Source organism: Gopherus evgoodei, chromosome 9 (genome assembly GCF_007399415.2).
Source record: "Gopherus evgoodei ecotype Sinaloan lineage chromosome 9, rGopEvg1_v1.p, whole genome shotgun sequence".
Lineage (NCBI taxonomy): Eukaryota > Metazoa > Chordata > Testudines > Testudinidae > Gopherus > Gopherus evgoodei.
The window spans coordinates 52,059,058-52,076,007 of record NC_044330.1 but is presented as its reverse complement, the minus strand read 5'-3'; the positions used below and the strand labels follow the sequence as shown (position 1 = coordinate 52,076,007).

At 51.0% G+C, this 16,950-nt stretch overlaps 1 protein-coding gene across 5 annotated transcripts in view; it reads left to right on the top strand.

Moving 5' to 3' along the window:
• Window positions 1–16,950, top strand: part of DGKG (diacylglycerol kinase gamma) — a 139,596-nt gene that overhangs the window by 37,739 nt on the left and 84,907 nt on the right. For 2 of the 5 annotated variants that reach the window (XM_030575607.1, XM_030575608.1), the window contains 5 exons: window positions 2,434–2,454; window positions 4,641–4,806; window positions 6,522–6,584; window positions 8,810–9,067; window positions 10,181–10,351. In XM_030575607.1, coding sequence (XP_030431467.1) covers window positions 2,434–2,454; window positions 4,641–4,806; window positions 6,522–6,584; window positions 8,810–9,067; window positions 10,181–10,351 — 679 coding nt within the window. The remainder of the gene's footprint in view (window positions 1–2,433; window positions 2,455–4,640; window positions 4,807–6,521; window positions 6,585–8,809; window positions 9,068–10,180; window positions 10,352–16,950) is intronic. The other 3 variants (XM_030575610.1, XM_030575609.1, XM_030575611.1) reach the window with 3 other exon arrangements.

Genomic DNA, 16,950 nt, shown 5'->3' with positions numbered 1-16,950 from the left:
CTCTCTGGTCTTCCCATTTCCAGGGGATAGATGAACATTAATTGAAACTGGACGGGACATTGACCCTTTCAGCACGTTTCTAGATCCCTCCCTCTCCTGCTTGATGCAGCTCGTTGCTATGTGTCATTCATGACACTCAAAGCGGTTCCTCAGAGGGACCACAGGAATCCATACTATCATGGTGGGGAATAATCTCTGGAGGGGCAGAGCTAGTCAGTCAGCTGCTCCAAGGCAGGCCAGTTGCCCAACCTTGGTGTTTTCTGTTTTGAGTTGAGGTTTAAGTAAAGCCTGCGTCCTTTCCCTATACCCTGGAGACACTAAGGTCCTTGAATAAAGCCTTGTAGAAACCTGGCTTAGCAAACCACTTTGTTATTGGACCAGCTACCCCTTTCCACCAGCTTCCCCTGCTTACATGTCATTACCAGCTAATCTAGTCAGCCCACTGATTTTTCCAATAGATTCTTTGCATCTGCCAAAATATTGGCGCCCACTTTAAACTATCTGCCACTTTCCTGCCCAAAAGCCTGGCTCAGACCTTACCGATAAAAGTATGAACAACAGCACTGGGGAGACAAGGAAAGAAGTAATTTGCACCCTGGGCTCTGGTGACTCACACTTTGTGCTCCCAGGTACAATGCCTCCAGAATCCCACTGGCATTGTTTCTGTGTGTGTGAATGCAAAAGCTTGTTTGAGTAATGGAAGGTAACCGCATGTGCACTTCTGGGTGATAATAGCGTGCTGCTGGTGATGGAATAATACAGCCAAGGGACTTCACCCACTCAAGCAGTGCAATTGGTGACTTCCCGCAGAGGGCCAGATCTGCAGCTGGTGTGAACTAGTATAGGTCTAGTGACTGCAGTGCAGATTTGTCAAGTGACATCAGATGAGGAGCCAGCTCTGAATGTCCATTTGCTGCCCTGGATAGATGATGGCTCAGTGCCATTTGACTGCTGTGGCGATGGGGGGTATAAATACTGAGATGAACATAAAGCTCCATTTGTCTTCACAATTTTAAGATCATTCGGTGACATTCTCATTAGCTGACCTGCAATTCCATCAAGACAGACAAGAGCTCTGGGTGTGCCAACAGAGTCATAAGCCAATGAGAAATACATCCCCATATGCCAAGTCTGAAAGGCCAGGGTGAAAAAATGGCCACACTTCAGTTGGGCAAACATGTCCTCTTCCTTAGTACACCCCTTAAGGCAGGGGTTCTTGGTTTTCAACTTGGGGTCACCATATGGAAAAGTTCCAGGGCCACCACCACCCATCTAGCCATGAAGGAAAGAAAGGTGGTCTAGCCCCCATTGGCAGCCTCAAGGTCCAAGCTGAGAACCCCTGGCTCAAGGCAAGCCTTGCTGTCCCCATGGTGGACCAAGAATGGTGGTGTCCAGCTCTGTGGTCATCTTTGCTTTCTGGACCCTTCTGGCTAGCTGACAGATGTTTTCCCTTTCCCTCCTTCTCTCTTCCAAGCTGTTGTTATCCCAACCCATCATCACTTCGGCTCATCCACCTGCCAACTGGCTGTTTTCTCATCTGTCCACTTCAACGTCATCTTCTGACTTCTCCTCCTCATGGCTCCCTGCTCGTCTCATTACCACCTCCCTCCCCTTCTGTGGCTTGGTCCTTCCCATCTGCCCTTCCTCCCTTCATTCTGTCTCTCCCCTTTTCCTTCTGACATTCTGCCCCTATCCTGCAATCACCACCTGCAATCACCCCTGGTGCTTGGGCTTTAGCCTCACTGCTGAGTGCTGAGCCTGGCACTCTCCTCCGCATCTGGGTATTGGGCAGGTCAATGCCTGCTCTGCCCAAAACTGCTCAGAAGTTCTGTCGGAGTGAGGCAGCTGCCAAAGCATGACTGGGAGCTCCAGCATGCTAGGCCATTCCACCCCACTGAGCTGAGGCAGTGCAAAGTAAAGCACAGGGTTGGGTTAGGGGTTCCTTGGGAACAGCAGCAGAACCACCAACTGGTTACTTTTGTAGTTTAACTCTTTAAAGGCCTCTCTTTCCCACTTCCCCAGCATCACCAACCCCAAACATTCACAAAGTATGAGCCAGGTCCCCCAAACTCATGAGATTAGCTTAAGAGTCATGCAATTTTTAAAACAAACATTGGGTTCTTTTTATTTTCCTCCCAGCTTTTGAGCTTTTAAGGCAAACTTGGGTCACATTTTCAAGCTTTTCTCTGCAGTGGTGTGGACTGGAAACTTCCCTTGTTTATAAATGAAAGCTGAGATTCTCCTGCAGTCTCTTGACTCCAGCAGGTGGGGCTGTCAGAAAAACACCACATAGCCTGAGGCTTGCAAAGTAAGGTGGCAACGCCATTCCCTGCACAGTGTGTCTCTGGGTGTGTGCTAGCACTGCCAGGGCTCCTGTCCTCCTGCCGCTGACTAAACTCTCCTCTCTGTTTTCTCTGCTCTCATCTGCTGCAGAAGCAAGATACCCTGAACCAAGTAAGAGACCTGCCTTCTTCTCCCCATTTGAGTTGTGATGGGTGGCTGTGGTTAGGTTATTAGCTTTGACTCTGCATGCTGGCTTTCGCACGCTCAGCTAGGAGTCCCAACAGGGAAGCCATCACCCAGCCATGCACCTGTGGCCAGCAGGTCCCCACAGGGTAAGCAAAGACCAGTCAGCAGCAGGAGAAAGGTACAGAGCCCAGGGAGAGCCACTTTTGTTAGGGCTCCACAAAACAGTAAGTAATTGGCAATGTCTCGGCTGCTGGGTAGCCAGTTTTCCCCCTAGCAATGGGAGGTGGCGAGGAGTGCACTTGGCAGGTGTCTTTCCCACTGCCAGAAAACGTCTGCAATGACGACAGACAGCTGCAGCCTTTCCCAGGTCCAAGGAGTTTGGTATTTCCCTGCCAAGCCAGAGATGGGTCTGGGTACCCCTCCACGCCACCCAGCATGGGTACAGTCCCATCTTGATGGGCCAGAGAACCCCTCCATACAGCTCTGTGCATACTGTTCTGCAGACCCAACCTTAGCCCATGTGCCACAGGTGATACCATACAGAAATCACTGAATATTGGACAAGGCCCTTAACTTTCCAAAACTATCCATGGAAACGGCTGTGATTGCATGTCGCTGCGGCAGGAGCTGTTGGCTACGCTGCCTAAGTGAACAGAGATGTTTGGACCTCGATGCCACAGGCACATTGCCATGAAATGTTAGGTTGAAGGCCTGTGTGGGTAATGAAGGCCTGTGTAGTTAAATTCAGAAAGCTCAGTTCGAGCAGTGCCTGGGCTGAGATGTGCCATGCACGGAGGCAGGAGACTGGAGGGTTTGATTGTTGAGGAAAGATTTAAAAAGCTAAGTGGCATGGCCTGGGGTGTGATCACCACATGTAGATTGAGCTAGCTTGGGTGCTGAGACCCCACACTCTATACAGCCCATGCTGTGGTGCAGTCACTGCTCTCGGTACACAAGCTAGCTAGATCAAAGCTCTCTATCCTCTCTCCGCATGCTGCACTTAGACCCCATGTCTGCCATGTAGACATGCTGGATGGGGGCCCACCACATCTCTCTCCACGTAGCCTCTTCAAGGGCTCTCCCTTGGGGCTGAGAAGAGGGGGGAGAAACATCAGCTCCTGCAGAGCCCTGTTCAGATCAGTGCTGTGTGCAATGGCAGCGCAGGAGAATGGTACCACAACAGGCAGAGACTGCATGGAAAAGAGCAGGGCATGGCTCCCTTTGTCGTCCCCATCCAGGCACATCAGCTCTCCACTGGCACCGCCAGCACGGGTACCAGTCAGATCCAGCCATGCTGGGGACAGGTGGTGGGCTCCTGTCCACCAGGAGCTGAGGGGAAGGGGGCAGTTACCATTCACTGGTGCCAGCGTGCCAGCGTCCAGCCCCGAGAGGGCTTGTGAGAAGAGGGAGGCTGGCAGCTTCCCAACATCTGCTCACCCTTCTCCAGTGCAGCCAATGAAGGGGAAGTCTCCAGGGCTCAGCAACCTGCTTCCTGCTGTGGCCAAAGAGCTACACAACACCTCCTCTCTGGGCCGGTAGAGAGTGGGGATCATCTCCCCGTGCCCCAGCACGGAAAGGGCAGCCGGGGATACGTCTGCATGGCCAGGAGGAGGGAGCTCGGGCAGAGTCGCACTAGCTGGGAGGGAAGGGAAGGGTGGTATCAAGACATTTCCCCTTTCCAGTCCCTGCAGTATAGCCCAGCAAAGCGGCTCCTGGCTGGCTGGCATATGCGCTGTCATGCCCATGGAGGGCCTGTGCTTTCAGGGCAGGAAGCTGGGTGTGGAGGAGTTAAAGCCGTCACACCCAAGGGCAGGGGTTAAACTCTGGCAGGGGTTGGGGGAAGTACCTCCCACAAACCAGGCTCCATCCACGAGACCCCGCTCACAGTCCTGTAGATGTTCAAAATGGGATTGTGCATGTTCCAGCAAGCTCATGGGGTGTGGCTTCCCCAAGGGCTCTCCAAGCAGCTCCCAGTTTCATACCCCCCTGGTGTAGACACTGGCAATGTTTGGAAAACCCTTTTCCCCTTTCCCATAGGCATCTTAGAAAGAGTCCTGCCTGGAGCGTACTGTGGAAAGCTAACTGCCCCCCTGTGGAAACAATGGTTTGGAGCAGAGTGGCTCTGGATGGGCAGGGTATTTCTAACAGCATCCTTTGTTTCCCCTCCATAGCCCATTGACTATGAAGGGTTTCGGCTCTTCATGAAGACGTACCTGGAGGTGGATATTCCTGAGGAGCTCTGCCAGCACCTCTTCATGTCCTTCAAACGCAAGATCTGCCAGTATTCCCCAGAGTCTCGGCGACAAGGTTCCAGCATCTCGCAGCTCAACATCCTGGGTAAGCAATGTCTGGCCTGCTCCTGCTCTCCTGTCTGCTCTGCACACTAGCAGTCGATGCAGAGCATGGGCGACTTGTGACTTTGTGTTAGGTTAGAAATGGAAGTCAATATCCTTTACCAGGTCGCATCCTGGAGCTCAGAGTAGATGATCTAATGGTCCCTCCAGCCTCACACTCTAAGAATCTTGTGTATTGGAGGTGCCAGGGTGTCTGTTTTTCACTGCAACATTCTCCAGTTCTTTTTGACCCCTCTTTAGTACTTTAGTAACACACCCAAACGGCTGCCCTTACGCAGCCATGCACATCACAGGCTGCTAGGAAGAGGTTTGCTCCCAGTCGCTGGAAGGGACCCACAATTTGCTTAGGTCTTCATTTTGCCTGACTGTAAATAGTCAGAATCTGCTGAAGTAGAGCCAGTTCCAGTGATATCCTGCCCCGCGAACAGAACTGTGCAGCTGGCACTCCTATGGTCTGGGAAGCCTCCGTGTGTCTCTGTACTGAGTGCACAACCAGCCTGCTGCGGACTCCTGCCAACCATGAGGTTCTGCAATGCTGTCATATCTAAACAGCTTCCGCGTACAGTGGAGGGGCAAAGCGAGAGCTTTGGTGAGCATCGTGGAGTCTCTGGTTCTCCTCCCTTTTCAGGGTATGGAAAGCTCTTTCCCTTGGGCCTGGCTGGGTGTGCTAATGTTGTGAGGGTCGGACTGTTGACAGTGGAAAGGCTTCCTCAGAGAGGAGAGTTTTGCAGTGTTTCCTAAAGTTCATCAGGGCCTGGCCTGGCCTGGCCTTCCCTCCTCTGGGAGCTTGTTCTGTAGCCAGGTCCCTGTGGCAAAGAATGCTTTATCCCTAGCTCTCGTGTACTTCTCCCTGAGCTTTGGGATGGCATTGTCCCACAAGAGTGCAGCTGTAGTGGTGGTCTATACATGAAAACATAGTCTCTACTGTAGCTGGCACCTGGTCTAGGATGAGGACCAGGCAGTGGGAGCAGAGTAGAGGGACTGGAGCACAGGATTTAAGTGCTCACAGTGGCCTCCATCATGGGGAGGCCAGGCCAAGACACATCAGCTGGAGCTGCAGCATTGTTTCCCCATTCAGCCTCAGAGACGTGGACAGTGACTGCAGACCCATATGCCCCAGCACTCATCCCACAGATTGGGATAGTATGGCCCTCTCAGGACTAGGGTGGGTGGGTGCAGCATGTGACATTGTGCAGCTCAAGGCAATGACTGTGGATTCCAGTAGGTGCCCTGTATCCCAGTGGGATTCGATAGTGCAATGTAATATTCACAAGGAGGCAGTACCTTGCTCCCAGATGTGGGTCTTGCACCCTAGGGCTCTGGAGGAGATAGAGAGACAGAGGGAATACAGCATGTTCCTATCACAGCTCCTCAGATGGGAACATCTGACTCCCAGTGCCAAATTGTAGGCTAATTCTATGTCTGTAAAGTTAATTCTTACCATAATTAATAGAGTATCCTCTGACAAATGCCAGTGTGCATATGTGGCTCTGAAGGAATCCACAGATCCATGATGAGGTGGCCATGCCCAACCACTGAACTTTGGTAGAAGTACTTGTCACTAAATGCTTTGCTTCCTTGACTTTTTTCCCAGGAAAGGGAGGTTGGAGTGGGGACTACTGCACTATTTCTCACAGAGCTCAGATGACTGCAGATACATTCAGTGTATTTATTCTTTTGCTTCTCTTACGTACTCAGAGCCAAAATCTATTGATGCGGGCATCTCCATCCAGACTGAAGTGGCCTGCGCCCCCGTCACAGGTACCCACTGTGTTTGTGACTCATGGCATGACATTTGGAATCTCAGCCCAACTAAAACGGGAGGGAAAGCAATCAACTGACAGACACAAATCAACAAGCTTCCACCCAGCCCAAATTCCAGCTTTGTCTCCCTTGTTTACCAAGGACAGACACCGTCCTCCCCCTGCCCACTCCCCCCCACTGACCCTCCTTCCCCCCAGTGGCTGGTCTGGAAGTGTTGACATGCAGGGCTTTGTATGTCTGGTGTTACAGTGTAGGGGAATGTATTACTCAAGTCAGCTGAGTGCAGAAGAAGAAGATGAGCATTATTCTTTAATCTGGCCAGGTCTTTTCCCAATTGCAGTCAGTACAATGAGGGTGCTGATCTTTTTCAAGTGCACTCTAGGCAGCTGCAGGTCTGGAATGAATTGTTAACTCTCATATGCAGGGAGCTCCATGGAGATGGGGGCCTGGAGCGCCAAGAAACACCTGCAGGTGGGGCCCAGAGGTCTAAGGAATCTTCTGACCTGTGCTGGGATTAATGTGAAAAGCTGGATTACAAAGGAGATGGAATTGCATCACCCTGCTGACTCCTTCTGGCCAATTAATAGCACATCAGAAAGAACCCGGCTCAAAGGCCAGAGAAAGCAGTGGCAGTGTGGACCCTCTTGTGTATGGAATCAGGCCCAGTTGGCAAGGCCAGGCTGAATATCCCCCAGGCAGTGACTCCCAGGTGTTGATCTCCCTCTCTAGGTTCCAGCTAGCTAGGGACATGAGAATCTCTCTGTAGTTAAAGTGTCCTCTAGAGTGTAATGGAGAATTATCTCCCTGGCGGTGGTTATAGGGGACTATGGGGTAGCATGGGGATGGCGTTTTCTGTTATTTAGCCCCCTGGATTTTCCTGTTACAGTCTGTAGGACTTTTCCATGGTGGCCTTTCATCTGCAGCCTAGCTGCTTCTCATTTTCTCTGCGCACAGCTCCCAGTCCCATAGTGCGTATTCTCTGCTCCCCTAGCAGCACAGAGCCCCATGGGACTTGCCCCTTTCCCTCCCCAAAGATCCCTCAAATAAGTGGAGACAGGGAGAGCGGAGACACCTCAGCAGACCAGCCTTGAAAACCCAGGCTGGAAAACAGGTGGATCAGCCAGTGTCCTGGAAGCGTGTGGTGAGCAGCTGCTCAGAGCTGCTCTGTGCCCAGCTCTGCTCCAGCTCCTGGAGGCAGGGGTATGTGTGAGAGGGGCAGCGCAGAGAGCCAGGAACGTGCTCTGGAGAGAGTAGCCTGCCCTTGGTGGCCAGAAAGGGATCAGCCAACTGAGGGATCTGAGGCAGCCCACATGGGTAGGAGCCCCAGGTGAAGGCCAGAGCAGCAGGAGGTGACGGGGAGGGGAGATTCCCAGAGGTTGTTTTTCAGATCACCCACAGAGATTCCATGGAACCTCTAGAACTGTGTCCCCCTCGGCCAAGTGGGACGACGCCTGGAGAGGGGACAGAGCCCCAGATCCCTCACAAACAGGGCCGGTGCAACCATTTAGGTGACCTAGGCAGTCACCTAGGGCACTGGGATTTGGGGGGTGCCATTTTCTTCGGCAGCGACTTCGGCGGCCTGATCTTCGGCCGCCCCGGTCACCGCCGGCATTTAAGCGGAGAGAGCTGGGGCAGGGGAGCGCGGGGAGGGCTGCCTGCAGCTAGTAAGGGGGGTGCTGATTGGCGCTGCAAGCCTGGGAGGCGGGAGAAGTGAAGCAGTGACAGCATGCTCGGGGAGGAGGTGGAGCAGGGATGAGCTGGGGCTGGGGGGGGGGCTCAGGGTGGAGGGGAGGAGCTGCCACGGGGGAGGGGCCTCAGGGCGGGGGCTTGGGGAGGGCGCAAGGTGGAAGTTTCACCTAGGGCACGAAACATCCTTGCACCGGCCCTGCTCACAAATGGAGAGAGTGAAGAGTCCGGGTGCTGCTGCCCTCGGGAGATCCCAGGGGATGGACCACAGTCCTGTTTTTTATTTCACACTGGCCTGGGGACCGGCTAATGACTCCACAGGGCAGGGCAAGAGTGTGTGCTACACAGCCCAGGTGTGTTGCCCCAGGAGCGGCTTCCCGAGATGGGCTCTCCAAACCTGGCGCTGTCCAAGCCCCAGCAGGACTCTGGGCCCATGCGCTGGGGCCTGCTCCTTTGGTTCAGCCATCTTTAGGGACGGTTGGGTGAGTTTGGGTCATGGATGTCACACTCTCCATGTTCCTGTGTCTGCCTGTCAGGGATCAATGGGAAAACTCTCTTAAGTGCCCTGGGAAGACACACTCCTGACTCCAGGAGCTCACCCTCTAGCCTCACAGACCAGCAGTCCGCTTCTCTGATCCCTGCGCCTCTAGCCAACACCAGTGCCCTTGGGAACGCCTCTCCCAACTGGTCCAGGTCCTCCTCTCAGAAATCCACCGCCGACACCCACTCTGCTCACAACTCATCAGGCTCCTCGAAGATCTCCGCCGGGGCTGTGCTCAGCCCTCAGTCCCCAGGTGAGCTTTGCTACAGGCCTCTGGCTCATCCCACAGGCTCCTTGGCTTTGTCTGGCCTCTCATAGGGAGAAGCCAACAAAAGCCAGAGTTTGGGGGTTTGTTTTTTTCCCTCATCTTCCTGCCTAGAAAGGAAATGCAGATAAATGGGACCAATCTGGCTGCAAAGCCAGCTTGGTGCTTCCAGCAGAGCTCAGGGGCTGTACCAGTTCTCTTGACCGCTGGGAGAAATGGGGACATTGACTCTGGGACTCTTAATTTGTGGGAGAGGGTCTCAGAATCAAACCATAGCACAGGGCGTGACGGATGTTTGGACGCTGGGTTCTGTGAGGCAATAGATTCCACCAGGGGAAGTTCTCTGAGTGGGAATTTGATCCTCTGAATGCTGAGCCAAACAAGTTACGGATGATGCGCAGTCTGTCTGATCCCAGCAGGAGCAGCAGTTCTATAGCAGTGGGGGCCAGAGCATCTTAGCACCTTTTCTTGTGACTTGAGCCATAAGTCTCCAAGCCCACAGAAACGCCGTCCGTCAATGTCTTAATTATATAGCAGCAGTGGTCCCAGAGGCTGACGGGGTAGTAAAGTGACTTATCTCTGTCCCGAGTTCCACAAGCAAGAGGAGGGCAGGAAATATCCCCAGCTCCAACCATCTGTGCAGGGCCAGGCCCTGCTGGGCTGCGTGTTGAGAGTGTCCGGTCTGAGCCTTGGCAAGCCAACAAGCTGCCTCTCCCTTTTATTTTAATTTCCTTCATTAACTCCAGTGCGTGGTGCAGAGAAGAGCATGTGGTTTGGGGACCAGCATGTCCTATACAGCCCAGCCCCTGGCCTCTGCCTAGCCTGCCAGAAGGTCAGTCTTTCATCCATGGATCCTCTAGTGGCTGAGAGTCATGCCAGCCGACAGCTGTCTGGTGGTCTCTGTGAAATTAATTGGTGCCATGGAAGAACAAAAATACCACAAGACGGGATGTTCTTACACATTCTATTTGCATTCTCTCAGTCCTACCATGGAACTGAGCACAAAATGCTTGGTGAGGGGTCAGGTCACGTGGGAAAGACCAGGAAGGGTGGAGCTGGCATTTTTGGGGTGGCCTTGAATTTTCTCCTCTCCTCCTACAGGCTCACGAAGCCTGGAGAAGAGGTTACCGTTCAGCCTGCGCAAGACCCACAACTCCCTGAAAACGGCTAATCCACACCTGCCGGCCCTCGTGTCTCAGGTAGCCTACCTGAAGGACATCGTTTGCTACTTGTCGCTGCTGGAAAGGGGCCGGGCTGAGGACAAGCTGGAGTGTAAGTGCTGGTGGACACGGAGAGAGAACATGTGAGCCAAAACTACCAGAGACATGGCTCCAGGAGACTTGTTTAAAGGTGGGGCTGGGTGGGGATTGCTGGGAGGACTGGTTCAGAAAGGCTGTTCTGTATGGGTGACTGGGAGAAGGGAGAAAAGACTGTGAGGGCGAGGAAAGTCTTGTGTTCCCAGCTGGCTCATTGACTTCGCGTGACGCTAGCAACGTACCTGAATTCGCTATAACCTGGGCTAAGGCAAAATGCATCTGAGATGAGCTTTTCTGGAGCAATAGCAATATTTAAAGGAGAAAATAGCAGAAACGTCAGTGTGTGCCATAGTTCCCGTGTCACTCGTACGTCTATTTCTGTCAGTGGTGCATGCAGTGTAGTTGTAGCCATGTCAGTCCCAGGATATTAGAGAGACATGGTGGGGAAGGTCATATCTGTGATTGGGCCAACATCTGTTGATGGGAGAAACAAGCTTGCCAGCTTACAGAGAGGACTCCTCTCCCCAGTGCAATACTGTATTGTGATGGACTTATTAGAGTGGTTGCACCCCACTGCCCTCTACTGCATGGAATCAGGATTGCATTACTGTCACAGGCTAACAGCTAAGTCAGGCTTTGGCTATGTGGGAAAATTTTACCAGTTATACTAGTATAGTTATTACCCACCATGTGGACACTCCTATTCCAGTAGAAATGTGGCTTCATTTGGTTTAGCTTGAGCCTCCTTCCCAAGAGACACAAGCTAAACTAAGCTAGACTAAAGCCCCTCTTACACCAATATGAGCATATCCACATAGGCAATTATAACTAGATCGGTTTAAATTTGTGATGATAAACCTGTCCCATACAGACAAGGCCTTGGTTTCCCTCAAGTGGTGGGGGTCTGTGTTGTTTAGAGCTGGAAAATCTGAGTTGCTGTGTTATCCCAAGAGGCCCTGATGTGTGGGGCAGTGATAAGGATGACAGTAAAGGTGATCTTAGATGTGTGACTCCATTGGGGGGAGGGATAGCTCAGTGGTTTGAGCACTGGCCTTCTAAACCCAGACTTGTGAGTTCAATCCTTGAGGGGGCTATTTAGGGATCAGGGGCAAAAATCTGTCTGGGGATTGGTCCTGCCTTGAGCTGGGGGTTGTACTAGATGACCTCCTGATATTCTATGAAAGGAAAACTCCAGATTATGACAGTAAAAAGCAAGTGGCTTTGCTGATTTCAGTGAAGTGCTTCAGTCCAGGATACTTCTCTCATTTTCATTTTTTTAAAAGGAGTTTGGATTTGAACTTGCATCTTTCTTTGCTACCTGGTGTCCAGGAGCTGCAGATGAAGAGCCAAGGCCTATGATATTCCCTGATTAATGGTGTGTCTGATTTCTGCCCCCCTTTGCCTCCCAACTCTTTCAGACCAGTATTGTAACCACTCCACCTCCTCCAGAGCATCACTGCTCCCATGCCTCACCTCTCCACCAGAGTGGGTGAAATATTTGCAGTGTTGATGAAATTTTAAAAAGCCGCAAACTCCCCCATCCTTGCCCCTGTTCTTCCTCCTGCTGCACTGAGCCCTCAAAGACACCTCTCTTCTGGGGAACCAGTCTGACCTGGAACCTCCGTTCTGAAGAGGCAGTGAAGGGAGACAGAGATAAGAGGCGCACCATTCTCCAAAAGACAGCACAGGTTCTCTGTAGAGCCCTGCAAATCTGCAGATATCTGCTTCATATTCGCGGATGCAGACATCCATGGACCATGTTGTCAGATCGCGGATCAGATATGGATATACATTTTTTATCTGCACAGGGCTCTAGTTTTCTGTCTCCATTTAAATCTTGGGCTGTGCCTGGCAATGAAAGAAAGAAATGCCGAATTAGCTAGACATGTCCATGTTTCCCCAGTTTGTTTTTTTTAGTAGCTGGGACTTCGCCAATGGCAGTGCTAAATGGAGCTGGTTGGGACTTTTCCTTCAGAATAATTTTGTGATGGAAAATAGAGTTTCAGTCCAATCGAAACTATTTCAGTTTGTTGAACTGACCAGAAATGAAAATGTTTTGGGTCAGTTCAGCATTAACTATGGTGGCTCAATGCTTTGTAGGAGTTGTAGTTCGTGGCTGGGCTCCTTCACTGGACTACATCTCCCATGATGCACAGCAGTCTCTCATCTGACTGAGCTGCGTGGTACATGATGAAAGTCCCATGCCTACAGGTGCATCATGGGAGATGTACTCCAACCAGGGAGTCCAGCCCATAAGGGAGAATGGGAACAAGAGGCACCTGCACTACAATTCCCATAAGGCACCATGGCAGCATGGGCAGGCATAGTTTGATACCAAACTGACTTGAAATGATGCCAGTTCAAAATTTTGGAATTTTTTTTGGAACTTACACTCTGCATTGCGGCTCTTGGGTCCTGAAACCCATTGAGCCCAACAGCCAAAGCGCCTTAAATGTTCACCTTTGAGTCATGGTACACCAAGCACCAATGGCCTAGCTAGGAGTGGAAATTTGGGTGGGCCCCAACTTTCGGGTGTGTGGGCAAGGACAAACAGTACTAGCTCAGCTTGTCCCCTGACACCACACCTGTGCCCTAGCCCTGGTGCCCCCACTCAGGGCTGCACCTGATGAGCTGGGCATGTGCATGAGGCGGCTCAGAAAATGGCAAGGCAGAGCTGCCAGAGCGTAGCTTTCTGAAGGGTGGGCGCATAGCTCCGTCCTGGATTTCAGGTGCCCAAGTGACGCCTCCACAGTGTGGCAGCACTACAGCCCTGCTCAGATTTGGATGGGCCTGGATGGTAAGTGGGTGGGCCATACCCCACCCTGACCCACCCATGTCTATGCCCCTGGCTGGCACATTGCCAGGTGCTGAATGAGAGGAAGGATTGGGGCAGGGCAGTGATCACAATGGTCTCTCTCAGACACTCCTGCTGAAGCTGTTCCGTTTGTATAAAATACTTGAGTAGTCGTTGGACCAGAAGGGGGATCAGAGTGGATAGGGCACTGCCTGGGCTGAGGGGATTGGCACCTGGCCCTCCTACATCCCGGGTGACTGGCCTACCACAGAGCTAAAGATTACAAGGGAGGCAAGGGGGCTTCCTCCTCCTCTGGCTGTTTTGTGAATGGCGCCCAAGTCCCCTTGCATTGGTGCTAGAACTAGGGGTGTGGCCACATCCCTGGCTTGAAGTGGTTTCCATGCAGGGTTTACAGTTTGGTTCAATGGCTTTCAGCACCCCAACAATACACAGCCCCCTGTCCCCTTGTGAATCGAGCCTGGGGAAGAAATTGACTGAAACTATTTTGTAAATTTGTGTCAAAATCATGAATGCTTTTGGGCTGATAGAAGCTGCATTTTTAAGCTGTTTGTCTGAAAAGCGTCAGCTCACTCGGAGCTCTCTGGGGCAAGGAGGGTTCTGAGTTTCCTCGTCTGTCCAGTGACTCGCCCAGTGCAGCTCTGGTCCCTGGGCACTGCCACAGTTATCAGTCACAGCCGTGGGAAAGCCAAACCTCTGGGAGCTTTTTGTTAAACAACATTCCTCTTTAAGTCCATATAGGGTGGCCTCTCCCCCAGCCTGTGTCTTCAATTCAAGTGCTGCTAACCTGCAACACCCAAAGCTGCTGCCTACGGTAGAGAGAGAGGCTCCTGAAAGGGGTCAGGCTGTGCTTTCTCACACATGTTAACTGGGTTGTGCTGAATACTAATGGGGATGGACACTTGGCTGCTACGTCCCCCACTATTCCTGGGCACGTGATGTTGAGGGAGGCTGTGTGGGGAGCGTGGGCAGCGCCTATGTGTGCTCTCTCCTGCCCAGAGGAGCTGGGGTTAGGTCATCCGCTCTGCTGTATGAAACGCAGCAGTGCTGCCAGGCTGCACACTCGTTAGTTGCTGTGTTTCCCATTGCATCCCCTCTCCCCAGGCAGGGAATCCCCACATGCTGCTTCTCACTTCCCAACAGCCCCTGTATCTTCACTCCTAATGCTAGCTTCCCTCCCTTCTGCACCTGTCCTTCCCGTTCTCTTCAGTGCTGCCCCTAGCCCAGCCCTGCCTAAGCCCCAGAGTGTCTCTGTGGCTTCCACATGGTTCACTCTTCCGCAGTGAACAACAACCGGCTTTGGTTTTAAACGGCCAGTTGCTCTGAACAGACTTATGCACAAACACCAGCAGGTGACTAGCACGGGCCACGTCTTCTGGTTTCAGCGAAGGAGCCATTTAATTTTTTTAATTAATACATGTTAAAAATAGCCTGAGGAAAATCTATCTCCAGTTTAAAGAAGGGCCATTTTCAAATTACACACACTCCAGATTTTAAAGCCAGTTACCTAGTTGTTAGTGTAACCTGGCTCCTATTAGTAAGGTTGTGAGGTGCTAAAAATGTTCACAGCGGACAGAGGAAGAGCTAGTATTAAAACTCCCGAGCTCCCAGCTTGTAACACAGGGTAGTTTCTACTAGACTAGAGGGTGTATTTATACAGTCCTCTCCCTCAGATGTGTACGTGACGTTCTGTCTGCTACGTAGAAAAGCATGTCTAGAGCTGACTGGAAAATGAGTCTTCCATCCCACAGAAAATGTTGAGCTTTTGAAAAATAATTGCATTCTGAATCAGGACAAAAAGTCAAAATGTCACAATTTGTCATGAAACAAAGTTCTGGTTGACTGAACCATTTTGTTTTGAGAAGTTTGAAACATTCAAGTTTGATCATTTGTAATTTGTTTACTTTTTAAATATAACATACATTTCAAAACAAAAAGTCATTTTGAAATGAAAAATCAAAACTTTTTATACCAAAAATGTCAATGTGGGAAGATATGACATTTTCGAAATGGTTTTAATCCAGTTGTTTTCTCTACAAACTCACGGAAATTATTCCAGTTAGTTGAAACAGTGTTTTGTGATGGGAAACTGCTTTGACAAAAAAAATTTCAACTTGCTGTAAGTACGACCCACATAATGAACACCAGGCAATGCTAGAGAGCATCATTGTTCCTTGGGCCTCTCTGCCACTTTTCCAAAGCTGCAGACGTTTTGAAAAGTCACGAAGTAAAGAATGAAAAAATAACCCACTAGCAACATTTTTTCTGTCGTCTCCAGGGTAAAAAAAAGATGGAGAAAAGGGAAAGCACCAAATTCCAAAGCGTGTACAATGTTTTGATTGTAAAACCAAAGGAAATGGAAATTTCTGATCAAAGTGAACTGAAACAATTGCATTTTGTTTTAAAACATTCCCTCAAGAAAAAATCCAAATGAAAAAATTACATTCAGGATTTTTCTTGGAGAAAAAACATGGGGAAAGCTCGACTGCTCAAATATGCACATGTACATTTCTGCTATGTCTCACTCCTGGTATTTATTGCTTTTATCCAGTTTGAGTTAAAATAATGGAAAAGATCCCTTCCCAAGGCTGTAGGTGCCCTCGCTCATTGTTAATTATACAGGACATACTATGTGAGTTGGCTTTTCACCTTGCACAGCAGAGAAGGGCAGCACATCAATGCCCTGTATGGAGAGGATGGGAAGAAATACATTGGATTGGTAAGATTTTCCTGCATCAGAGTTGATATTTTACAACAGTGGTTTGCTCATCTCTGGCACCATGCCCACAGATCTTGGAGTGCTCAACCCACTACTTCAGCCTCACAACTCCCCTGCGTGGCGAGGACAGCCATTCTTCTGGGGAACCCAAGGGCATGGGCCATATTGTGGTACCCACCCTGACTCCCACTGAATGGGACCTCCCACCGGGAGTAGTGCCAATGAAATCTGGCCTTTGGTGACTTGTCAAAGGTCACCCAGGGCACGTGCGGTAGAACAGAGAGTAGGAACCATGTCTTCTCGCTCCCTTGTGCTTCTCTCCTGTACGCCGATGGGCCAGGAGCTTGATACAGAATTCCAAGCCCCAAACGTTTCATTTAAACAACTAGTGGAGGTGGTTACGTGACAGCCTCTCACATCTCTTCCCAAACCCCAGCTCTTGCAAGCAAGGAAATGACCAATTAAGGCCATCCTCAGCCTTCCACTGCCCGTATAATAAACAGCCTCATCCTTATCAGGTGGAAAGAAGTGCCTGTTTCACCCAGTTCACAGTGTCCTCTGGCATGACTCAGGCATGATTCAGAGCACTGCAGCTCTGATGAACACTGGCCTCTCTCGATGCTAGGGACTCGAGCACAGATTTTTAAAGGGACTTAGGTAGGACTGTGCTTAGCATTCGATGCCTAGTGGATTTAGGAGCCTAAGTCTCATTTCCAAAAGGAGTTTTGGCAATTAGGGTGTGTCTACACTACAAAGAAAACCCCGCAGCTGGCCTGCGCCAACCAACTGGGGCTTATGGGGTAGGGCTGCAGGACTGTTTCATTGCTGTGTAGATTTAAAGGCTCAGGCTGGAGCTCAGGCCCTGGGACTCTCCTAACTTGCAGGGTCCTAGAGCCCAGAGCCCAGCCCGAGTCTGGAAGTCTACACAGCCAGAGATGACCTGCGCCTGCCCATAGTGGAGGGATAGAGAGAGAGCAACCATCTTCAGCAGTGTTACTGAGCATGCTCAGTACAAGTCAAGGAGCAAATCAGAGGGGAGGTGACATAACCCCGCAGTAGGTGTCCAGTTGCTGGGTAGACATAC